General features: G+C 39.6%; 1 protein-coding gene across 1 annotated transcript in view; it reads right to left on the reverse strand.

The window, feature by feature from the left end:
* DNAH11 (dynein axonemal heavy chain 11) overlaps positions 1 to 26,605 on the reverse strand; it is a 363,007-nt gene that overhangs the window by 336,000 nt on the left and 402 nt on the right. Inside the window, exons 2-6 of the mRNA XM_058446556.1 lie at positions 25,083 to 25,226; positions 11,177 to 11,373; positions 10,386 to 10,575; positions 9,026 to 9,125; positions 5,839 to 6,050 (exon numbers count right to left, since the gene is read on the reverse strand). Coding sequence (XP_058302539.1) covers positions 5,839 to 6,050; positions 9,026 to 9,125; positions 10,386 to 10,575; positions 11,177 to 11,373; positions 25,083 to 25,226 — 843 coding nt within the window. The remainder of the gene's footprint in view (positions 1 to 5,838; positions 6,051 to 9,025; positions 9,126 to 10,385; positions 10,576 to 11,176; positions 11,374 to 25,082; positions 25,227 to 26,605) is intronic.

The following is a 26,605-nucleotide window of genomic DNA, read 5'->3' on the forward strand; positions in this document are numbered from 1 at the left end:
ATTCTAGAAATTCAGCTACTTGGGCTTCAATGACATACTTGTATAAGTTAGAATTATATAAAGGAGACCCTACTATTTCTGGATTTTTACATTCTAGCAAATGACTAAATTGTTGCTAAGCCTCATTATATGACAACTGTCAGGTAATTTGCATGAGTGTGCCTGCCAGCAAATATTCTGAACAATCATTTTCTCATATAAAGAATACATAAGCCAGACAAGGAAATCTATCAGAACATGAATTTTTAAAGTATGCTCACTTTACCTGGTAGTTCAGGGCCACTTGCAAAGAGAAAGAGCTGATTAGGAGTGTGTAACAGTGGAAATTCTTTCAAGTTAGCAAACTTCTCTTCTGGCTCAAGTAACATTACAGGACATACAATCTAGCTGACATGTGCCACATGAACTAGCTTTGAATAGAAGAAAAGAAAGGAAGAGAAGAGGATAAAAGAACAAGAAAAGACTAGAAGATCCATGTGGCACTGGTCAAATTCTCATGGGACCAACCAACACTCCCAACTTCTCTCTTCATATTTGGTATAAACATTCAGAATTCCCCTCTTCAAGGACCAATAACCTCTGCATTCTGAAGGTTCTTTTGTATGCTACCTCTTCCTGATGCATCTTAACCTCATATAAATTATAGGTTTAATTTGTGTGCCTTCAATTTTGTGGTTGCTTAGAAAGTTGTTCAAGATGTCAATGGATAATGTAATGAAAGCCCTGAGTTCAAAATAGCAGAGGGAAGCACTTCTTCCCTAAATGTAGGCACATGACCTTTCATTTCCCGTTAATGAAAACAGTTTTACATGCAATATAGGCTCTGTGCCATGAATTTGTAAGGCAATAAGAAAATCATTCATTTAGTGTCTAAAATCCATACTGATTAGACTCCTTTCCAATCTATGCTTTTATTTCCCAGTCAGGTTAGATAGAAAATTAACCTCCACATGAGGGCTGCTATAATAGCAAGTCATTCAGGACAGTGAAGAGAACCACCAGGAATCCCTTAGCAATGTGAATTTTAAAAGAGTTTACACTTTGGTATGGCATATGGTGCATTCCATATACCTTTATCTCTATGTATTCTTTATAGTAAATGTGTCTTTTTAGGATGCTGAAAAATCTATGGCAAACAACTCCATCTTTTGCTTGAGTGGCCCTTTCTGCTTTAGCAGCCCCCTCTTACCTAATTACTTGTATTTAAAGTAACATCCCTAGGACAAGCCATGCTTAATGTTTATTCCTGTGCTTCCTGGCTGGCCCTCACATAGATGAGACAATCATAGACAAGGAACCTCCTGTTCATACAGCCCACTGTTGAGTAAGGCCTCCTAAGACAGTACTTAATGTCCTAAATGAAAACACCCAGTCTGTCTCCTTGCATAGTGAGGCAGAGTGTGTGAAGGAAAAAGCATGACCTGATGCAAGGGCTGGCTGTGACTCTACTAGGGGCCATGAACTACTTTTGTGATACTAGTTAAGCTGTCTCAGAGGATCTAGTTCCTTAGCTGCAAAATGAGGGAAATGAATTAGGTGAACCTCAAAATCCCTTTTAGCTCATAAACTCTAAATTCTTTTCTCCCTCTCACAGTACCCACTCTGGAGCATGCCTAACCACACCACCTCTATCATCTCATACTTAATGGTACCAGCACAAACAAGCTAAAAGCCACTAGATTTAGGATGAACTAGTCCCACTTCAGAGGTCTTATAAACTAAAATACTGCTAACCAACTTATTTATCAATAAGTCAATGATCAATTAACCAATTTACCAATGATATTGTTAGTTTGAGGCTCATCTCCCTGCTGCTGCTTCTCTATTCTTTTGCATGTTTTTATGGACTGTTATTTTAGCTCAGTCCTGACAGCTCTACTCCACACTCGACTACTCAGACTTAAACTCTTCCTCACCTAGGATCTTGTAGGTGACAATGTCTACAATAGATACACCAAGCCATGGAATAGACAAGGTAGTGGTTAGAGTGGTAATGACACACAAGGACCATGGAGGAGAGTCAGGTTACCAGAGAAGAAAGGCAAGGCATTAAGACCCCATTACCAAAGCCTGTGCTAGCATGCAAGGTGAACAGGCGATGCCTTTTATGTGTCTGGCCTAAATAATGATGTTAATGGTCACTGCTAGAAAACAAGAGAAAAGAAATACATTTGCTTTTAAAGTAACAAAGGGTTTCTAACTCTGACTGGCATTCCAGTCATAGGGTCAAGCATATAATGAAACTGGGTAAAGTAGATCAGAAACGACAGTGAACAGTGAAGGTCATTGTCATCTAGACAGCACCTGTTTCACCTAAAGGGGCATTTGAAGCTATAGTCACTGGCTGCGCCTGTGGGGATGGTGCAAGCACTGTAGCAAGATCTCTGAGTTTTCAGTGGAGGCTGAAATGCTGGCATTTAAATGAGATCTATCCAATTTAAGTATTAACAACAATTTTACATTAAAAAATATCATACAAAATAAAAACACTGCATTGATCTTTGGGCCAAATGAGCTGATAGCATATCAGCTTATGACCTCTAATATGTAACATAGGAAGCGTTTCAATTTTCATGAAAACTTGATCAATAAATTCATGAAAGCAAAGAACATGTAGGTGACAAGAGGAAATACAATTATAGAAAATATAAAATATGTAATCACACATATCATGTAAGGTACAAATTTAAAAACCTGTTACCACTAGATACCCAATAAATGACCCCAAATTTTTTTAAAGATGGCAATGCTCCAAGTTGACAGGTCATCGTGAAAGCTTTTACACATTGATAATAACAATGTAACTGATATAACCTTTTAGAAAATAACTTGTAAGTATTAAATATTGCTCAAGAGCCAGGAAAAGATTGCACCCTTTGACCAACATCAGGAATTTATAGTAAGCCAATTATTCCAGTCAAAGAGGGGATCTTTGTATAGTTTTTTTCTGCATGTTGTTTATAATCAAGGAGGCTGGAAGCAACTTACATATACAGCAATAACAAAATAATCTTTCAAGAAGTTAGTACAAAATTGTATGCACGATAAAATGTATAAATATATGTAAGTTTGGGAGGAAGGAAAAATAAAAATGCTTTAATAATAGAGTGATGAAACTCCAGAACCATTTCCATTGTTCCAACATTATGCAATGAGAATATTTTACAATTATCATTAGCATACCATGTATTAGGTCACATTTAGACATTAAAAAAACTTATTTTAAAATATGGACCATGGTATAATGGGTGAGAACTGTATTACTGACTTGCTGGGTTGGAGAGTTACTTATCTTCTTAGGCTTCAGTTTTGTTTTTTTTTTCCATTATAAAATGAAGCTGCTAATAATACCTATGTCACAGTGTTGCTATGAGGGTCTAACTTTTGAATTTTTGTAAAGGGCTTGGAAAAGCTCCTGAACAAAATAAGTACTATATAATGTTTGTTAAATAACTATATAAAAGTAGTAAAATTGGTAGCAGGGTGGTTAGTGCTTCAGGGAACCAGCTATGGACATTGGCTAATTGTTAACTTTTGACTCCTAACATGTTGGGCATATTACCACAAAGTCTGAAATCTGCCGTTCATAGAATCAAAGGAATCGGGTCAATGAAACCTTTGGATAGAAGCCAGAACTAAAGAACAAGAGAAGCCACATTATTTTATCAGGAGCTTGGCAGACTCTGGCTGTTGACATAGACTAGAAGCCAGGGATAAGAAGTTTACAGGCTTACAGGTAAACAGGACTTAAAATAAGTCACCTGTGCCAACAAATGGTCTCCTCTGTGATTTATACATTAACAAGGATTTACAGTGAAACAGTTTCAATTAATCTCAAAATGAGAAATAGGTCCCTAAAAAGGGGTTTGGGGGAAGTGGTGGTTATAGTTTTTGGCCCTGCAACAGGGATTGTGGTGTTTTACACCATTAAGGCCCAGGGAACCTGTTTAACAAAAGGGCAAAATAGAGTTTGCCCAACAGAGTAACAGATATTGAACAAAACCAGACGAGATGATGGTAAAATATAGCAAGGAATAGACTTCTTGTTATCTACTACCAACAGCTGCAACTAGCCTGTAAGTCAATAGTTTGGGTAAAAGAACAAAAGGCAACTAACATTTACTGAGCCTCGATTAAACACCAAGCACTATGCTGGGCATTTCACTTAGGTTATCTTTGAATCCTTGCAATAGCCACGGACTAGCCATCATCCCCACTGACAGATGTGGAAACTGAGGAGTAATTTAACTTCCCTTAAGTGAGTCAATTAGATTTGCATCCAGGTTGGTCTAGGTCCAAAGCCTTTCCCACACACCACTCTATCTTTTCAGAATCAGAGAGGGAAGAGAGATTAAAGATATTAACAATGCAACCTCATACTCCAGAAATGCTAAGCTGCAAGTCTGCAGACCTATGCTTTTTTTATTTATTTATTTTTTTATTTTTATTTTTTTTGAGACGGAGTCTCGCTCTGTCGCCCAGGTTGGAGTGCAGTGGCGCAATCTCGGCTCACTGCAAGCTCCGCCTCCCGGGTTCACGCCATTCTCCTGCCTCAGCCTCTCCGAGTAGCTGGGACTACAGGCGCCCGCCACCACGCCCGGCTAATTTTTTTTTTGTATTTTTAATAGAGACGGGGTTTCACCGTGGTCTCGATCTCCTGACCTCGTGATCCGCCCGCCTCAGCCTCCCAAAGTGCTGGGATTACAAGCGTGAGCCACCGCGCCCGGCGTCTGCAGACCTATTCTTTGGTCTGGCTTTCCTCCTAACTTCTCAGGGAAATTGAGCAAATAACATCATTTTTCAAGTCTTGGTTAATTCATTTGAAAAATATCTGAATTGTGTCCATTCAAAATGATAAATGTTGAAAGCCTAACTCCCAATCTGACTGTATCTGGATATAGGGTCTTTAGGAGGTAACTGTGATTAAATGAGGTTATAAAGATGGGGCCTAAATCCGATAGGACTGTGGTCTTATAAGAGGAAGATGGCCAAGTGAGGACACAGTGAGAAGGCAGCCAGCCATCAGCAAGCCAGGAAGAGGGCCCTCACCAGAACCTGAGCACGCTGGCACTCTCATTTCAGACTTTCAGCCTCTGGAACTGTGAGAAAATAAATTTTTGATGTTTAACCTACCCAGTCCATAGTACTTTGCTATGGCAGCCTGAGCAGATTAAGACTAAGTGGTTCCAAATAAGAACCACTGGATTATGTAGCATCCAAGTATCTTTTAGCTCTCAAATTATGTAATATCCTCTGGTACTGTGAACATGGAAGAATCCACATTCACACAGACAGGATGAGGACACAGAGGGAGGTGGTCCTTTTTTAAAAAAAATTTTTTTTTAACATTTTGCAGGTTGAGTAAGGAATAGAGAAACAATTATAGAAGAGATTTTAAAAGATCAACAATGAATCAGAATTTTTTCAATACAATTCTACTTTTTTAGGATTTTCTTTTTGCCAGATGCTCTTAACTTACCACACTTTCCAAAAGGCTTTTATCAGCCAGTGTTTCTGTGAAAACCAAAGGGAAGGCTACAAAGAAGGTACTACACATGTCTTTCTTTTGCTGGAAGCTGCCTTAAAGCCTTTTGAAGAAAGGTACAGATGTTAAACAAAATCAAGCAACAACTTGTCCTTTGATTATGTCTGACTTATTTTCACAGCTTCCTGCCATTTAGGATTAAAAGGTTACCTGACCTTTGTTACCATAAATGTCCTTTCTGAAAAAAGAAAACGATGGTGTTCTTACTGTATACTAGATTATTCTTCACCAGTCTCGTAAAACCTACCTCACAGCAACAATTCTTATTGTTCCTGTTTTCTGATGCTTCATACCTGGTTAATGAAGAGATTACAAAACTCTTGCAATAAAACTATAACCCGAGCTGGGGTGTTATAAAACTTGGAATGACTCCAGATCAGACAGATGGTATGAAATAATGGAGCGATTAATATGCGGGTCTGTGGGAATTCCGTCTCCTGGAGACATTGGATGTGTCTCCTCAGAAGTCTCAGGTAAATTTCCACATCTTGGGCTTCGAGAAGGGCTGAAAGCAAAGAACCATCATTAAAGTGATTCTGGTTTATTTTTTTTTCTAAATTCACTTTACATGTAGAAGAGAGCCATGTAAAAGAACACAGCCACACTTAAATGTTGTCATAGTTCCCTTTATATTACTTATCCTACAATCTACACATGAGCAATTTGGAAGACTTTAGACACTGTCCATCTGTAACTCAGTCATTTGGGAGAGCACTGATCTAGTTACCCACATAGCATAAATAAATTGTGATGGAAAACCGAAGGGGAAAATACCTCTGGAGTCTAAAGAAATTTACTCAACCCTGTGGAAACTGTGGGAATAAAACCTCTCTACAATGTTATCACTTTATGGCTTGGATTACAAACTTCATCACTAGAATGTTAATTCCTTCTAGGAACTTGGTATGAGCACAATTGAATTGTTTACTCTCTCATTCCAGTTTCCTATGACAGTAACTCATGCAATGATTACGAAAAATTATATCATTAATAAAGGTTTAACTTAAAATTGTTAAGTACAGTGATTAAAGTATTTTGAAACTCAACAGAGGTGAGGTTGTACAACATCATGAATGTACTAAAACTTGAATGAATTATATACTTTAAAATTGTTAATTTTATGTTATGTGAAGTTCATTTCAATAAAACAAATGTTAAACATGGTAAATGCCAGGTGCAGTGGTTCATGCTTGTAATCCCAGCACTTTGGAAGGATTAGTTGAGTCTAGGAATTCGAAACCAGCCTGGGCAACATAGCAAGACCCCATCTCTACAAAAAACTTAAAAATTAGCTGGGCATGGTAGCAGTTGCCTGTGGTCCCAGCTCCTCAGGAGGCTGAGGTGGAAGAATCACTTGAGCCTGGGAGGTCGAGGATGCAGTGAGCCATGATCATACCACTGCACTCCAGCCTTAACAGAGCAAGACCCTGTCTCCAAAAAAGAAAAAGGAAGAAAAAAATCAAAAAAATGCTATGGATATGAAAAAAAAATAAATATTTAACTCTCATTAATGACTGGTTAATCGAATCCAAAGTTTTCTCTTGCTTAGCACTGGTCCCTTTAATATACCCTAAATGGATCTCCATGAGATTCCATTTTGCTCCCAAGGCTACAAATACCCTTGATGAACTGAGAACAAATTTTATTATGAAAGTAGGAAACAAGGTCAAGTAAATTCTAGTTTTTGATGTTAACCCAAAAGACTTGTGTCAAGAACAAAAAAAAACCCTGCTGAATTTTGTCACCAGGAGTCAAGGACACACCCAGCCACTTGATGTGTAACCAATTAATCTGTCTATGTAACAATAAAGCCCTGAGAATAAAAAGAATGTCCAGGAATTATTTTCTTTTCCAGATGTACTCATATTTCAAAATTAGTATTTTTATCAATGTTTATGTCAAAATTAAATAATTGTATCTAGTAGGTAAGTGCCCTTAAATATTAAGTGTCCTTAAAATGTGATCAGCATGTCTGGTGATTCCACAATGCCTGAAGTGTGTCTTTGAGAAGAGCTTTCGTCTTCCAACTTGACCACGGGTCTGGGCCACTGGGCCACTTGTTCTATTGAGAAGTGTTTTTTTTCTGTATCTCCAGGCCCCACACGCATAAGGTTCAGAGGACCCCTGGGATTCATTCCTGCAGAAGCTGCATCTAGAGAAAATTTTCATCCTATGCTAACACAGAAAAACAAATGCCAACAGCTTCTATTTATTGAAGCATACTTAGTACCTATCCAGTACCTTGTATAGTGTATGATACGCTATCCCTAACCCAGTGGTTCTCAACCAGGAGAAATCTTGCCCCCAGGGGACATTTGGCCATGTCTGGAGACATTTATGATCATCACAACAGGGATGAGGCCAGCAGGTAAAGGCCAGAGATACTGCTAAATATTCCACAATATGTAAGATGGCCCCCCACAACAAAAAATTATCTAACCCAAAATGTTGATCGTGACAAGATTGAGAAATACTAAATCCACATAGCAATTCTTCAAGGAAGGTGTTAATAGGCCAATTTGGCCAATGAAAAACCAGAGGCTTAGCAAATTTAAAATGCTCAGTAAGCAGGGTTGGGACAGGAATTCAGATCTTATAGAGCCCCTGGTACATATATTCCTCCTTATCTTATGCCCTCTTTTTAAACAGAATTCATGCAGAAAACCCTGAAGATGTATTAAAACATTTTCGAAATGAATTTTCAGTATTTCCTAACTCTCCAAATATCACGTGGGAAAAATAAACTTTTTAGTGTTAGAAACAAAAAAAAGTTGCTTGTCCATATTATCTCCAATTTTATTATTTAAAACCTCAGTATCATGTATATCCATAAGTAAATGCTCATGCATGTGCAAAGAAACACGAACAGAAATCAAGGAACTAGGCAGGGTTGTCATCTTTGGGTGGGGCTGAAACTAGATACCGGAAGGACAAGGATGGTGAGAGACTGTCAACTGGATATCATTTTATGATTCCTGGTTTGTAGTAAGATGCATGCATTGTCTATTCAAAATTCAACAAATCCTCCACTCCATACATTTAATCTTCACGAAAACTTCAATGATGGCTTTGAGTGTTTGCAAGCTAAATAACTGGTGGATATCAAGCACACTCAGAGAAGTGAACTGGTGAATAACTAGACTCATCATAGCTCAATCTGTTGATTGGAAAACCTCTATCCAGAGTTATTTTTTTTTTCCTCTGCTAAATACTGAAGGCCTCACTCCTCCACAAACAGTCTAATTAACATTTCAATCTGGAGCCACTTTGGCAGGTGTCTACTACATACCAGATAAACTAAAAGTAGTTTAGTATGGGTGGAGAACAAAGTACAAAGGGTGAGATGAATTTATCATCAGAGAGCCAAGAGCAATCACTCCACAAACATGGCGGAAGGGTAAATGTCAAGGCCGAGCAGGCAGGGGCTAGATCATGAGCAGATGGTGATATTGATGCCAGGCTGAGGAACAAGAGTCTTACCATTTTCCACAGTCAGAAAAATGTCCTTCAGAGTAGGAAAATAGCTGCTTTGTTTAGTTTTCAGGATCTTAACCATTTTGAGGACAATAGGTGCCTGAAGCTAAGTTAAAGGAAAAAAGAAAACTTTAATAAATATAAACTCGATTACTAAATACATGCATTCTGTAATAAAATATTTAAATTCTATTTCACTCACAAGTGATTCAGTGTTTAACATTCAACTGGTTTCAAGTTGAAAATAATTTTTAAAATACATTTTTTTCTTAGCCTTGTATTTTATTTTGCATTTAAGTTTTTTAATTTGGATATATATTATTATATGTGATAGTTATAATTGAGTGTCAACTTGATTGGATTGAAGGATGCAAAGTATTGTTCCTGGGTGTGTCTGTGAGGGTGTTGCCAAAGGAGATTAATATTTGGAGTCAATGGACTGGGAGAGACAGACCCACCCTCAATCTGGGTGGGCACCATCTAATCAGCTGCCAGAGCGGCAAGAATAGAGCAGGCAGGAGAAGATGGAAAAGCAGACTTGCTGAGTCTTCTGGCCTTCATCTTTCTCCCATGCTGGATGCTTCCTGCCCTTGAACATCAGAATCCAAGTTCTTCAGCTTTTGGACTCTTGGACTTACACCAGTGGTTTGCCAGGGTCTCTTGGGCCTTTGGCCACAGACTGAAGGCTGTACTGTTGGCTTCACTACTTTTGAGGTTTTGGGACTCAGACTGATTCACAACTGGCTCCCTTGCTCCTCAACTTACAGACGGCCTATTGTAGAATTTCACCTTTTGATCCTGTGAGTCAATTCTCCTTAATAAACTCCCTTTCATATATACATATATCCTATTAGTTGATCCATCTAGAGAACCTAATACATTATATATGTAAAATATTAATTTTTCCATATAAAATTTCTGTTTCAGAAAATCTCCAAAAGACATGTGAATGGATGTCTTAACTTTTAGAACCTTAAGTAATTAGTATGGCAAGCACCCAGCAGAGGAACCAAAGTTAGTCTTTCCAAAGCTGTGTCTCTCTACCAAGCAAGACCTCACTCCTTCCCAAATCAATTAAGTTGACTAATTAAATTTTCCAGTCCTCAACATTTCCCTGGGTAAGTACTGCTCTTCCAGGGTAGCACAATATTTCAAATCATCTCAAATGCTGTCAAAATATTCTCATAAAGGCAAAGTTACTTTAATATCAAAAGTGCACACCACACATACAGAACTCTGGATTAAGAAAAGAGGGCAGACCAGTAAATTATACAAAGACAGTGTGTTAAATCTTTAAAACTATTGGTCATTGCAGCTCAGGAGACTTTGCTAATTTAATTTACAATTTCTAGGGCTATCTACTTACTTGATCATAAATGCATGACAGATTTTCTTTCCTCATTACCCAGAAATCTAGTTCTGCTTGAGGAGACAAGTGAAGACCATTCAACAAACGCTGCACAGAATCTCTTTCTATAATTTCTTGGATTTGATGTGACCATTCAATAACCACAGATTCAATTGCATGAAGTATTATCCTTTCATTTGACTGTGGCCTACAAACATTAAGATAATAAAATAATTCAAAGACGAATCATTTTATCCAAAGACATAGATTTTAATAGTTATTTTAGGCATCCATAAACTAGTTTCCTAAAACTAAATTCTTGAAAGTCCATTATTTTTATGGTCTTGATTTGAGTTGTGGGGTTACATTATTCTGTCACTGACATATCTCTAACCTCAAAAAACATTGTTAAAGAATTATATCCTCAAAAACCATTTTACTAAAGGAATGTTACTGGCATGGCAATTACTACAGTTTGCTTTTTGTATAATTTGCTTTTTAAAAGCATACTTTGAAAGGAAATAATACGCATGGTGTTTCTGCACTTATTTTAAAAATATGATGTAGTTGTAATTCTCTATTTGCTAATGGGTTTGCTAGGGGTGTGATATTAAATGGGTATGCTGACTTTCCATTTTATTTTATTTGTGGAGATGAGATCTCACTATGTTGCCCAGGCTAGTCTTGAACTCCTGGGCTCCAGCAACCCTCCCATCTCAGCCTCCAAATTACTGGGATTACAGGCGTGAGCCACTGTGCTGGCCTGGCTCTCCACTTTAATATCCTGTATATATTGTACTGTTACGTACTTGTTCTCTGAACAATTCTGATCCAGATCAATCTTTCCTGCAACAGTGGGAATTGGTAGAAGAGTTCTTCTAGACATTTTGCCTCTAAAAATATACATCTTATTTTTCATGACTTCTATGTGATATTCCATATCTTGTGAAGTAAAACAGGACCAAGACTTATGGTTGTTCTTATTAGAAAGAACTGGCACTAAAATCTAGAGAAAGAGAAACATTGTTAAAAGCAGTTAAATTAATTCACAGACAATGCATTCCTTCAAAGATTTTCTTGTCGTACAAAATTGGCAACAAAACTGTCCAATTTCATAAATATCATCCAATGATATCAAATCTACAAAGAGAGGACAAAGTCAGTGACCCACTTAGATTGAATCAATTAGACATAAATTCTGTCAAAGTGGAATTAGCGTACTGCTTGTTCATTCATTTACCCATTTATCAAACATTTGTGGAGGTTCCCAATAACTCAAACACTGTATGAAATAAGCAGCTATGTCAAGTAAGTAAACCACCCTCATAATGCAAACTGAGCACACTGGCAGGCATATTAATGAAAACAATCTTTCTGAATTATATGGAAGCTAGAAGTAAACTAATCTTCTCAAGCCCTAGGTGGCATCCCAGAGGATTAAAGTTTGGGTAGTCAGAAAGATGTTTATTCAGCTACATGGACCTTATTCAGAACTCCTTCTACCATGAAATGGGAAACATCAATGAAACTATGTAAAAACTCTGAAAAAGTATTGTTCCTATTTCTAGAGCCTGCCATATATTATGTAATTAATAAGAGAATGCTGCATTAATGAAGTTGGTCTCTTGTTTTCCCTTAGAGTATCTATTCATTTTAAACATTTTTTCATTTTTCTGATATAATATATATATAATCTGTCCAGTTTATAAACATTTTACTGTAAAACTTGAATTAGCCAATGCTCAGAAAATGTTTATTCTACCTTTTTAGAGTTTAGTTTGATGATACAATCTTCTAGTTAACTAAAAACAAGCTGAAAATTCGCTTTCATTTTTGAATGGTGTTGAAACAAATGTCTCCAAATATTATTATTACCATTTCCTACTTAGCACCCATTACATGTCAAGCTAGTAATACAGAGATTAGTACAAGATAGTCCCTGCCCTCAGTGAGCTCAGTAGGTGAGATCCTGGAACTATGACACTCAAGATAAGAACTGCCATGATTAGAGGTATGTCCAGGATGCATATGAAAACATGGGAGAAATATCTGCCTCTGGGAGAGAATGGTATTAAGAAAGACTTGCCAGAAAAGTTACTTGGTTTGAATCTTTAAGACGAAAGAACAGGGCAAGGCAGGTGTTATGGTGTGAATATGTATCCTCTGAAAATTCATATATTGAAATCCTAACCCCCAAAATGATGGTATTAGGAGGTGGAATGTTTGGGAGGTGTATTTGTCATGACGGCCGAGTCCTCATGAATGGGATTAGTGTCTCTATAAAATAGGACCAACGGAGCTTGTTCGCCCCTTCCACCATGTGAAGACATAGCTAGAAGGGGCCATCTACAAACCATGAAGCAGCCTTCAGACACCTGAGTTTACTACTGCCTTGATTTTGAACTTCCAGCTCCAGAACTGTGAGAAATAAATGTCCCGTACTTATATACCATCAAGTCTGCGTATTTTGCGATAGCAACCTGAACAGAGTAAGACAACAAGCATTCCAGAAATCAGAACACTGATAAAATCATGCGGACTCAGGGAGTATGGTGCTTGTGGGAAACTGCCAGTTTGACCATCCTAGAGATAGAGCCAATACCCCTGAGAGAAATGGCAACACTCGGGCTGTGAGGAAGGCAGGGGTAGTTTGTGAAGAATGTTGCAAACAGGCTGAAGAGTTTAGGCTTAAGCAAATTAACACAGGAACAGAAAAACCAAAAACCAAATACTGTATGTTCTCACTTTTTTTTTTTTTTTTTTTTTGAGACACAGTCTCACTTTGTCACCGAGGCTGACGTGCAGTGGCAAGATCTCGGGTCACTCCAACCTGCAAGTCTCCTGGGTTCAAGTGATTCTCTTGCCTCAGCCTCCCAAGTAGCCGGGGTTACAAGCATGTGCCACCATGCCCAGCTAATTTTTGTATTTTAGTAGAGATGAGATTTTGCAATGTTGGTCAGACTGGTTTCAAACTCCTGGCCTTAAGTTATCCGCCCACATTGGCCTCCCAAAGTGGTAGGACTACAGGTGTGAGCCACTGCACCCGGCCATGCATGTTCTCGCTTATATTAATAACCAGGAGCTAAACATTGAGTACACATGGACACAAAGAAAAGAACAACAGACACTGTGGCCTTCTTGAGGGTGGAGGGTGGGAGGAGGGTGAGGACTAAAGAACAACATATCGGATACTATGATGATTACGTGGGTAACAAACTCTCTGTATACCAAACTCCCATGACACACAATTTACCCAGGTAACAAACCAGTACATGTACCCCTTGAATCTAAGATAAAATTTGGAAAGATAAAAAAGTTTAGATTTGCTGGGCTGAACATGCCTTACCTACTTGGAGACTGTTTTCTAGATTAAATCCTTGATAACAACAGCTTTTTCTAAAAGTCAGGCTCGAAGAAAATTAAAGTTATTCAACATTTCTAATGTACTGGGTACTGTTTCAGACTTCACTCTATTTACTATTCTGAGAAGACATTTTAAAGCATCAATTTTTGAGGCATAATAAATCTAAGTACTGGCAGCCAGCCTGCAGATGTGACAAATCGCACAGCTCATGCACCTAGAAAGTCACAAAAAGTGAACAGAATGTAGAGAATGGGTAAGCCCCTAAAAGGGAAGAAAGCTTCATTGTTGGGAAATCGAAACTTAAGCGGAGAAAGGGACCAGTATAACCTTATAAGAGGGATAATGAAACTTAGGCAATGTCCGTGAGACTTGTAACCCCATAGTACTCAACCAGTGAGGAACTGGGGGAAGAACTTGCATGCTAGGAGACAAATGACCTGCTGTAACTGCCCTGGGTGTGCCTGCCTACCAGACACCCAATCTTGCAAGACCGCCATTAAAAGTCTTGCTTCCACTGTTCTTCGTGTCTCCAAGTCCATTCTTTGGGTTCGGACGGGTAAAATGTGTTTCTCACAAACTTGGGGGCTCGTCTGGGATCTCTGTGCCTGTGTAGAGTAGGACTCCAGCCGAGAGTGGAAACACGTCCCATGCAATTTAAGTGGCCCACTCTGTCCAGGCATCCTGGATCCCTGCAGAGGCCATAAACAAACCCAAGACTGTTATTCAGGAGGCAGTGGAGGCAACACAGGGAGAAAAGCAGGTACCTTGGCAACCAGGCAACATCATGCACGAGCCAAGGGAGGAAAATTGGACAAGTACTGCCTTGGTGGTTGGGCATTTTCAGAGGTCAAGTGTGTGTAACTGAGATATAACATGGATATGAAGCAAGTGCGGAGTTCAAATCCCAATCCATAGTTCTGTTCTCCCACAAGGGACATGTCCAGAGACAGGCAAAGCAATTGGGGTGTGCAAGAAACCTCCAGTAGTGGGGGGTTGAGTACACAGGGAAAAGCTTGGACTCAAAAGACTGACCAAAAATGGGAGACAGAAATTCTAGGCCTATGGGCCAAAGGAAAGAGGGAGCCAAAGAAACTCCCTCTGACATTCCCCCAGATAGTCCTTTGGGAAGAATGAGGTTTGGAGGGACAACACTTGAATCAGGGACAAGGAAAGGCAAAAGATGATAAAGTGTTGCTGTTTATCTGGCCTAAAGACCCCATTCGTAAGCCTTTAGTCTTTTGGCCTAAGTTTGGCTCAGATAAAAATTGGGTGTGCCAAGCTTTAATTCTCTATATGAATGATAAAACCCTATCCTCACAAGAGGAGATGGGTTACACTCTCTGCTGGATCAAGGAATTAGCCCCCATCTCCCCTTCAAAGAAGAAAAAAAGCCTAGTAAAAAGCTCCTGCCCAGTGAAAAGCCCTGGGACCCCCTATCATCCATACCCCCTCCGTGTGTCTCACAAAATAGGGGACAGGAAAATCAAGGGGCAGCAGGAGGGTTAGAGGAAGAAAGACCTGCAGACCATGGCAGAGTCTAACCAACTGCTTCTTTAAATCCTTATCCAAATTTGAGAAAATAATTAGAACGGCATAAGAGGGATATTGAGAACTTCCCTGTCCCTTCCACACAGCAGACATCCAGCATAATCCCTCTTAGGGAAGCTCCCATAGACAGGGAGAGATTGGCTTTGTAAATGCTCCTCTTACAAGTACTGAAGTTAGGAATTTCAAGAAGGAGATGAAACCACTTCTAAAACATCTCCTGGGTTTAGCAAACCAGCTGAACCAATTCCTAGAACTCAGCTTTTACACCTGGGCTGAAATGATGTCTATCACAAGTATCCTTTTCACAGGAAAAGAAAGGGGAATGATTAGGAGAGGGGCCATAACCATCTGGGAGAGGTAACAACCCGCCCGGCAAGAAGTCTTGCCAGCTGAACAAAACTTTCCAAATGTCAATCCCAAAGGAGATAATAATGATCCCAGGGGCCAGGTGCAGGGCCCATGCCTGTAATCCCAGCAGGCTGGGAGGCCGAGGTGGGTGGATCACCTGAGGTCAGGGCCTCAAGACCAGCCTAGCCAACATGGCAAAACCTCATCTCTACTAAAAAATACAAAAATTAGCCGGGCATGGTGGTACGCACCTGTAATCTCAGCTACCCAGGAGGCTGTGGCAGGAGAATCACTTAAACCTGGGAGGTGGAGGTTGCAGTGAGCCAAGATTGCACCATTGCACTCCAGCTTGGACAACAGAGTGAGACTCTCCCTCAAAAAAAAAAAAAAAAAAAAAAAATCCCAAAGAACAGACACAAATGCAGAACCTCAGGGAACTAATAATAAAAAGGATCAAAAAGTCCACTACTGGGACATGAAAGGTCTCAAAGGCATTGGAGATTCAACAAAAACCAAGAGGAAACTTCCTCTGCATTCCTGATTAGATCAGGATTAGATCTAATATATATATATAGATAGATCTGGATCTAATACTCCAGATTAGATCCAGAGGACCCAGTAGGGCAAGGCCTTTTGAAAGTTAACTTTGTAAGAAAGAGCTGATATTAAAAAAAAATTACAAAGGATTAATGGATGGGATGAGAAACCAATTGAGAAATTACTAAGGGAGGCTCAGAAGGTCTTTGTAGGGAGAGAGGAAAAGAAGCATAAATAAAAATGAAACTCATGGTTCCACTGTGGAAGAGGTAGTCAAAAAAAGGTTAGATCAAGATCCTCCTCGAAGGAGACAAGGAGAATAATAGATTTCGACACAAAGAAAGAAGGAAAATACATGGAAAAGCTCCTAAGACTATGAGGTGATGTTACAAGTATGTAAAGCCAGGGCATTTAAAAAAGAATGTCCTAAATGGAAAAAAAGAAATGGTGATCCACCTCATGACCGCTGATGAAGACTGGGGGGAGAGTTCCTTCTGAGTAGGTCCCACCAGGAACCCTGAATAAATTTGAAGATGGGACCCGAGGGAGAAGAAGTGACATTTTTGGTTGATACTGGTGTGGATCGCTCTGCCCTAAGTCACCAACCAAGGGGTACAGAACTCTCTAAGGAAAAATTGATAGTATCGGGTAAAAGGGGAGGGATTTCAGGTTCTGATATTCAAGAAAATGTTAATTAGATTGGGACCAAAACAAATTGGTCACTCTTATATGTTCCTAAAGCAGAAACTAACATCCTGGGTGGAAACCTGATTGTGGGATTGGGTTTAGGATTAGGAATAAAGGAAGGACAAATAAAATAATGGGCCTCCCAAAAGAGGAGGAGGAAAGAAAATTAATAACCTTGTTTGGATTAGAAAAGGCAACAGGGGAGAGTTAAAAATCACACCCTTACAAATTAAACTAAAACAACCAAGAGAAGTAGTTTGCAAAAAAAAAAAAAAAAAAATCCCATTCATACTGCAGGGAGAAAATATCTCCAACTGGTAATAAAGGGATTAATGAAAAATGGACTATTAAAACCCTGCATGTCACCCGTACAACACTCCAATTCTCTCAGTCAAAAAGCCTAATGGGTTGTTGAGATTGGTGCAAGATCTAAGGGCTATGTATCAAATTGTCCAGACCTACCACCCTGTGGTGCCTAACCCCTACACCCTCCTCAGTAAGATACCCTGTGAACATAAGTGGTTCGGTCTGGTGGATCTAAAAGATGTATTCTGGGCATGTCCCTAGACTTTAGGAGTAGAGACCTCTTTGCCTTTAAATAGGAAAATCCTATTAACTGGGAGAAAATAATGGTACTGCTGGACTGTGCTGCCACAAGGTTTCATGGAAGCCCCAAAACGTATTTGGTCAAATCTTAGAAAAGGTCCTGGAGAAATTCCAACCTTCCAGGGGAACCCAGTTGTTATAATACATAGATAATCTTTTAATTTCTGGGGAGAAGAGGACTGAGATATCAGAAACCACCATAAGCTTAATTTCATAGACGTATGGGGATTGCAAGTCTCTAAGAACAAATTGCAGTTTGTAGAAAAAGAAGTTAAATATTTAGGACACCTAATTAGTAACGGGAAGTGAAGAATAAACCCGGAAAGAATATCAGGAATAGTGGGTCTGCCTTTGCCTAAGACAAAGAGAGAACTCCAAAAATTTTTAGGTTTAACTGGCTACTGTATGCAATAAATTGACTCATGCTCAAAAAAAGATTCTGTATCTCAAGTTACTAGAAGAGAAACCCAATCGCTTGCAATGGTCCCAAAGGAAATTCAGGCAGTAAAACAGCTAAAGCAGGCCTTCATTCCAGCCCTGGTCCTGGCCCTCTCTTCTTTAGAGAAACCATTCCATCTGTTTGTAACAATGGACTAGGGAGCGGCCCTTGGGGTGCTCACTCAAACCTGGGGAGGGAAGAGGGAACCTGTTGCTTTTGCCTCCAAGCTTCTTGATCCTGTCTCTCAGGGGTGGCCCGAATGTGTGCAAGCAGTGCTGCCACAGCCCTGCGGCTAGGAGAGTGGAAAGCTAACCTTTGGTGGGACCCTAACAGTAAGCAACCCACACTGGGTCAGGAATATATTAAGTCAAAAGCCGGGAGATAGTTAACAGATTCTCAGACTCTAAAATATGAAGCCATAGTAGTTAAAAAAATGATGTGCTCATAACAACAAATATTTGCCTAAATCCAGCTGGTTTCCTATGGAAAGGAGAGGAGAAGAAGAGAGACGTCAGACCAGAACTGCTTAAATATCATAGAATACCAAACAAAAGTTAGAGTAAACCTTAGGGAAGCTCCACTACATGATGGGACAAGGCTGTTTGTGGATAGGTCGTCCCAAGTGATAGATGGCAAGAGACATAATGGCCATGCTGTCATTGATGGGAATAAACACTCCTTGTGTGAGAAAGGTAGATTACCTAATGGCTGGTCAGCCCAAACCTGTGAATTGTATGGTCTTAACCAGGCCCTAAAGCTCCTTAAAGCCCAAGAAGGCACTGTATATATGGATTCTAAATATGCCTGTGGGGTGGTACACACTTTTGGAAAAATCTGGACAGAGTGGGGCCTAATAAATAGCAGTGGAAAAGAATTGGTACATGGGGAACTGGCCAAACAGGTTTTAGAAAGCCTCCTGCTTCCAGCAGAGGTAATCACAGTTCATGTAAATGGTCATCAAAAAGGGAACACTATAGAAGCTACAGGAAACAAGCTTGCAGATGGCACTGCTGAGCAAGCCTCCCTGGAGGAAGAAATTAGAAGACTATTTAGCCTGATCCCAGACATCCCTAAGGTAGTATTAAGGCCCCAGTTTACCACAGAGAAGAAGGAAGAATTAGACAGGATAGGGGTCAAACTGAAGATGGCAAATTGGTACCTCTTGATGGGACAGAAATAAGTAAACTCCATGAGAAAACTAACATCTATATTATACAAAGGGAGTCTTTGGGGACCCCAGGCTCCATGTGATGCAATAGTTAGGAATTATGGGTGTATATAGGGATTTATACCCTCACTAAATAAGTATGTGGAAATTGTGTAACTTGTCAAAAGACAAACAAAAAGGTAATTATAAAACAGGCCATGGGAGAAAGACCTCCTAGACTAAGACTATTTGAAAGCATTCAAGCAAATTTCACAGAAATGCCCAAAGTAGAAAGACTAAAGAATTTACTGATAATCGTAAATCGCCTTTCTGGCTGGGTGGAAGCCTTTCCCCTTCCATAGCCACCACTGGGAATGTGGTCAAAATAATATTAAAACAGGTTGTACCTAGATTTGGCCTCATGGAAAATATTAATCCTGACAATGGGAGCCACTTTACCTCAAGGGTGTTAAGGGGAATTATGGAAGGTTTCAAATTAAATGGGATTATCACACCCCTTGGCATTCCCCTTCCTCTGGAAAGGTAGAAAGAATGAATCAAACTCTCCAAAAGCATGTCACCAAACTAATCTTAAAAACTAAATGCCTTGAACCAAATGTCTCCCACTAGCACTCCCTAGGATTAGAACAGCCCCAAGAAAAGACTTGGGATTATCCCTCTACAAGTTATTATATGAGATCCTATACTTAGGCACAGCTAGACATCTCCCTACTATGGAAACCAAGGATCAATTCTTTAGAAATTATATACTGGGCATATACTCCACCCTGTTATCCCTTAGGTTAAAAGGACTTCTGACTCAAACTTCACCTCTTGAGTTCATGGCTCACTACTTCCAGCCTGGCAACTTGGTGCTGACCAAGATGTGGAAAGAAGACAAGCTCCACCCACGCTGGGAAGGTCCCTGTCGAGTGCTCCTGACCACTGAGCTTGCTGTGCAGACAGCTAAACGGGGGTGAACTCACTATACTCAAGTCAAGGGACTGGTTAAAAAAAAAAAATGGAAGGGAGAAAAAAAGACAAATGTAAAGTGCACAGGTCACCTAAGGAACCCTTCAAGTTAACTCAGAAAAATCTAAAAAGAAAACATGGGCTGGCCCCATTTTGAAAGTTAATATGGCTGGGATGGGCTACTATACAAACAGCAGGTCAAAATGGAAACTGGCAGGGGACTCCTCCCTGCCCAATCAAGTTGCTTATTAATGTAACCAAGATGGTAGCACCCTAAACTATAAGACTTAATGCCTGCCAAGTTTTACCTTGCGGGAATGTGGAAAATCAGAAACAGCTCTCTCAAGTGGATAAATATCTTTTCCCTGAACCAAATACAGGTTATAGTAGAATATCACCCTGCCCTAGCTGGGATAATATATGGTGGACTACCCAATTTCAGGGTTGGACAGTAAACATGGGGTGGGTAACTCCAGCCTGGAGACCCTTAAAGAATAAATTACTTCTGTCCAAGGGCTCCCCACCAAGTAACTGCCAGAATTTAAAATGTAATCCTATTCTCATCACCATTGATAATCCAGCTCTTCTAAACCAAGAACCAAAAGTAGCATCTCGGTTATATGGGTTGGTGCAAACATCACAGGGAAAAAACCCCTAGGGTAATTTGTTCTGAAACTAATAAAAAACTCAACCCCCCATTTGCCTGGGACTACTCCAACTCCAAACCCTAATAAACACTTTAGTTCACCAAATAATGACCCTAAAAGGGTAAAAATAATTAAGGTAAAGGATTTAAAGCAAACCTTAGAAATCGAGACAGAGTACGGGAATATGAATGCCTGGGTCAAATTTTTAGTACGAGCCCTCAACAAGAGTAGCTGTTATGCATGTGCTGTGGAACAACTTCAGGCACAGGTGGTTCTGTTTCCTATAGGATGGAATACCAATCCTAAAGAAATGCACTGTGTGTTGGCTCTATACCAGGACAAGGATGCATGGGGAAATGAGACTTATAAAAGTCTGTCATTGGCTGGTACAGTGGCTCATGCCTGTATTCCCAGGATTTTGGGAGGCCAAGGTGAGTGGATCACCTGAGGTCAGGGGTTCGAGACCAGCCTGGCCAACATGGTGAAACTGTGTCTCTACTAAAAATACAAAAAATTAGACAGGCGCAGTGGTGCCTGTAATCCCAGCTACTCAGGAGGCTGAGGTAGGAGAATTGCTTGAACTGGGGAGGCAGAGGTTGCAGTGAGCCGAGATTGAGCCATTGCACTCCAGCCTGGGCAACAAGAGCAAAACTCCATCTCAAAAAAAAAAAAAAAAAAAGTCTGTCATTGCTCTCTCCTGCATTGCGGAGGTCAGATCCCAGAGCAATTCCCTCGTTCTCCATAGGGAATATGAACCACTTCTCTTGCCTCTCTAGGCAGGGGGCAAAGTTCAATAAGCCCATAGGAGAACTCTCAACTTGTATCCACTTCTTAAACATCACGAGTGAGTCAGGCAATGTCAATTACCCAGCTCTCCATATGCCTCAGGCTAATGTCTGGTGGTATTGTGGGAAAAGGAACCTCTGTAACCTGTTACCATCCAGTTGGATCAGGACTTGTGCTTTAGTCCAATTGCCTTCACTCTGGCATTTCCTAAGATACTCGAAAATACATATGGCCACCAAAATTGGAGATATTTGACAAATTCTTTTAATCCCAATATATATGTTAACTCAGTAGGTGTCCCTAGGGGAGTGCCTAATAAATTTAAGGCCCAAAACCAAAGAGCTCTGGGTTTAAATTAGAACTCTTGTGGTAGTCAACTATTAATAAAAATGTGGATTAAATTAACTATATCTATTATATTCAACAAAAATTCATCAGTTATACCAAGGACGCCCTCAAAGGGGTAGCTAGCCAGTTAAATGCCACCGGCCAAATAGCCTTAGAAAACAGGCTTGCACTAGACATGATACCAGAAGAAAAAGGGGGTGTATGTGTTACGCTGGGTGGGAAGTGTTGTATTTTCATTCCCAAGAATACCACCCCAGATGGCACCATCACAAAAACTTTACCAGAACAACCCTAGCCAACAAACTAGCAAAAAATGCTGAAATTAATAACCCATTAATGGGTCGGGTAGAAGGTTGTTTTAAAAAATGAAAAGGTATGATAGGTTCAATCCTTACATCTCCCGTAATTGTGGCAGGAGTCTTAACAGCAGTGGGATATTGTATTCCCCCGTGTAAGGGGACTAGCACAAAAATTAAAATAAATATTAATAAACAAATGTGCATAACTTACTAGCAAAATAACCTGCTACTATTAGAAACCAAATTAAACTTGCTCACCCATAAGGAAAAAAGTAACCAACTTTTAGAGTGATTCAAGAACCAAAAGGGTTTAGATAAAAATAAAACCAAAGAAAGTAAATAGAAAAGAGGAGGGAATTTGTGAGAAAACATTTTATATGGTCCATTTTCAAAGCACGATAAATCTAAGTTCTGGCAGCCAGCCTGAGGATATGACGAACCTCATGGCTCATGCACCTAGAAAGTCATAAGTGAACAGAATGTAGAATAGGAGTCAGCCCATAAAAGGGAAGAAAGTTTCATTATTGGGAAATCAAGAATTAAGTGAGGAAGGGGGCCAGGGTATATCCTTATAAGGGGCATAATGAAACTTAGGAAATGTCCAGGAATATTGTAACCCCATAGTACTCAACCAATGAGGAACTGGGAGAGGGGCTTACATGCTAGGAGGTAAATTACCAGCTGTAACTGCCCTGGGTGTGCCTGCCTACCACACACCCGATCTTGCAAAACCACAATTAAGTCTTGCTTCTGCTGTTCTGCGTGTCTCTGAGTCCATCCTTTGGGTTTGGAAGGATAAATGTGTTTCTCACATTATTCCATGACAAAGCCAACTTCTTTTAAAACTTAATGTCTGTGTCATGAGCTGTGGATAAAACACTATGAAATTCTGAGCCACATGCTCTGGAAAGCAATTAGTAACTCAAACAGCTAAAGTATCTCTAGAAATATCATTTAAAACAAATAGACCTGAGATGTACTTACTAATCACAACAAATTTTATCAAATATATACAAAGTAAGTCAATTAATTTGAGGTTTTGTCTTATTTTAGTTGTAAGTTTGTGTAGTTTTTGCATTTGTAAGAAAAATAAACTTTCTCTATGAACCAAAGTAAGGTTCACCAAGGACATATACACCTATAGATAAAAGAGCAAATGTGCCTTTGCTGTGGATCTCTTTACTTACCTTCTGTTTCTCTTTTTAAACTGTGGGGTTTCTCTTTATGACAGTTCTTAAACCATTCAATACAATTACTGAGGAAACACTTTCAAAATACAGAAGCCTGGGCCCCTCTAGATTTTTTTAAATTGTAATTTCCAAGGATGGGGCCCAGATATTGACTGAGAAGAACCAAATGATATTTTCTTTATGTCTTGGTAAGCATTCACAATTATTGTTTCTTTTGAAATGTGGGCCAACATGATACATAAAGAAATAACCATATGACATTTTATATACTTTTGCTAAGTATAATTATATAATACAATCTGGTGACAAATAACAACATATGGAAACACATCATAATGTTGAGGAGCAGGCATACCTTTTTCAGAATGTTAAGCAGATCCTGGTAATGGGATAAAGAAAGAGTAGAGAAATCTGAAAAAGGCTTGTATCTTCTGTTGCCAGACACAGTAGAGCAAGAATTTCATAGTGTAGCCCTGCCCCTCCAAGTTCCAGCTGATGGTGGTCTAGATTCACATATTGAACCAAAGTCATCAGATTCAGTTCAATTAAAATCTGAGCACCTGCTGCATACCAAAAATTGTTGCTGGTACTGAAGTTAAAAGATTGTCTTCCTAGCACCTCCCTGAAATCAGCTAAAGCCAATTAAATTCAACAGGAGCGAAGGGAAACCCAGGCAGGGTACGGGAGTTAGGGGTGAGAGACTTTGGTTAGTCCAGCAGGAAAATACCTCCCTTCAAAAAGACAGAAGAAGAGACTCAAAAAGTAGAAGAGGTGTGACCATGAGAGACTGGTAAATAACTAGTAATAAATATGTCAGCAACTTTTCCTACCTTAAATACCGGCCTTGGCAGGACTACACTGATTGCAGAGGTCTGATTTAGAAATTGGCCTTGTAGACAGATATCTAACCCAGTGGTCCCAAAGCTCACTGTACATTAGAATCACCTGGGAATCTTAAACAACTGCTGCTACTTGGCTCCCATTCAGGACGTTCTAAATTAACTGGTATGGGTGTGACCTGGGGCATTGTGTTAAAAGTTCCCCCAGGTGATTCTAATGTTCAGCAAAGTTTGAGAGCCAGGTTCTAGTTCCATGGAAAGTGGTTATTTGGCAGTTGTTTTTCAAGCTAGTCCACAAACAAAGAGCATCAGCATCAGGTTAAAAATGCAGAACCTTGGGCTCCACTCTAGAATGAATGAACCAGCCTCTTTCACAAAATCCCTAGGCAGTTCTTATGCACATTAAAGTGTCAGTAACACTGGTTGAAGACTATTTCTCTATTTTAAGAGGAGAAAAAGAAATTTTAAGAACCATTTCTAACACTTTCATCACCTTTTCCCATTATCTGCCATGAGTGAATCTTAGTCCTTAACTGTTAGTTTCTAACAAGTATAAAAAGGAACTGATAATACTCATTTTCAAAGTGTAAATTTGTCTCTACTCAATGTGAAGTTTAAAACCAACTGCTAAGGTGAAAGAGCATATTCAAGTTGCTTTTTATTTGCTTCTATTATCTTGGAAGGAAGAAAGGGAGAGAATGATCCCTGTAATTGCCACCTGTTGAGTATTAGCATCAGTAAGCATGAGCTCCTTTCAGAACAGTCTAGATGTTATGACTCCATCCACCTGGCTAGAGACTCCTGACTTCCACAAGCTTTTTTTTTTTTTTTTTTACCACCCCCATCCCCTTCCCTTTCCCTCCTAGCTCTTCTTTTTTAAATTATCAGAGTTGTCCTAAATAATTCCAAATGTCATGGAGATAAGTGAAAGCTTTAAATATTAAAGACAGACCAGTACCTCATCGAGGAAAGCAGATACATGTCCAAAAGACAATGCAGGTAACTCTCCAAATAAAACCACTTGAGAAAAGTCATTTACTCCAATGCTTTCAGTAATCTTCTTGGAAATAAAAACAAGTTTATGGTTTGCATCTCTTGGAATCTAAAACAAGAGCAAGATAATTAGTTCAAGTAGTTTTCTTGTTAACAAGCAGGATTTACTATATCCAACTTGTAGCTGTATTGCTAGCAGAAGAAACAAAAGCTGGCGTCTTGCCTCCCCTATAAACAAGGTCCTTCTACCGCTCTTCCCTAGTATGCAGAGAGTATACAGTTTTCTCTGTTCTTTTATAATGCTAATTTCACAGCATTACCGGTGTGGAAATACCACCTTTTAAAGGCATGCCAATTATACCAGATCATTATATACCACAAAAAATCTTATAACTAAAAACAAGGAGCACGTAGGCACGTAGAATGTTTCAATCCTAAGGGGTTATTTTTTATACTCTTCTCTGGTTTGGAAATTAGCCAAACTGAGATAAAGACAGGCCCAAGAGGTTAATTTGTATTTCTATCAAAGAATAGAAATGTATAACCAAAACATGCTAACATTTCCACAACTACTGAGTCATTCTATTGAACATTATAATAACTATTTAACTTAGGTAATACTAGAGTTGTGTTCTATCGCCTTGTCTACTGACAAACTTATTTTAAAGTTACAATTAGGAGAGTCCTAAAACAAAAGAATTCAAAATTCACAATACCCTAAGGCAGCCTTCCTATTACTCTCTTCTCTGAGATCCTATTTCCCAACTATTACAATGACCACAGCTAGTGATAAAACGATATAACATGTTAAACTGAGCATTAAGCTACTTAAAAATTGTGAATCTTGCTCCAAACTCATCATACTTGAAAAATACTAAATACAAGTGCTGTACATTAGGTGATACGTTAACCTTTTAGTGGACAAATCATCTAAATTCAAAAAGAAAAAAAGGAAGAAAAAGGAAGGAAGGAGGGAACTGCTCCCTCTAAATGTTCAGTAAACACCCATGTGTGCGGAGATTGCACGGGCATTCCTTTTTAAGGACTCAATGTTTTTGCCTGGGGTGAAAAGTGTTGTTGGCAATCAAAATACGTGACAAGTTACAAGCGCTCTGCCAAACACCACATTTTTTAAAGGATGTGACTCCAGAGTGACCCATGAGCAACTGAAACGCAAGTTTTTTGGCACAGAAAGCCCACCTTGCGCCTAACACCCAAGCAGCTAAAGAAAGCGCTGGTTTTCTTGCATCATCCTGGTGGAACAGGCTCAACGGGGGATTCTCGGTCAGATACAAACTGCTGACCTAGGAAACTAACCTGCAGCTGCTGAACTGCAGAGTGGGTGCACGTGGGGAGGAGTCCTGCGGGCCTCAGGATGGGGACTTCAAGCCAAGTTTGTTAAAGTGCCCGAGTGAGCGCCCCGCGGGAATCCAAAGGGGCGCGACTGGGCTGTCTCCCCTGGTAGTTTTGTTGGATGGGCAGGTCCCC

The sequence above is a fragment of the Hylobates moloch genome, unplaced genomic scaffold (genome assembly GCF_009828535.3).
Source record: "Hylobates moloch isolate HMO894 unplaced genomic scaffold, HMol_V3 SCAFFOLD_1, whole genome shotgun sequence".
NCBI classification, from domain to species: domain Eukaryota; kingdom Metazoa; phylum Chordata; class Mammalia; order Primates; family Hylobatidae; genus Hylobates; species Hylobates moloch.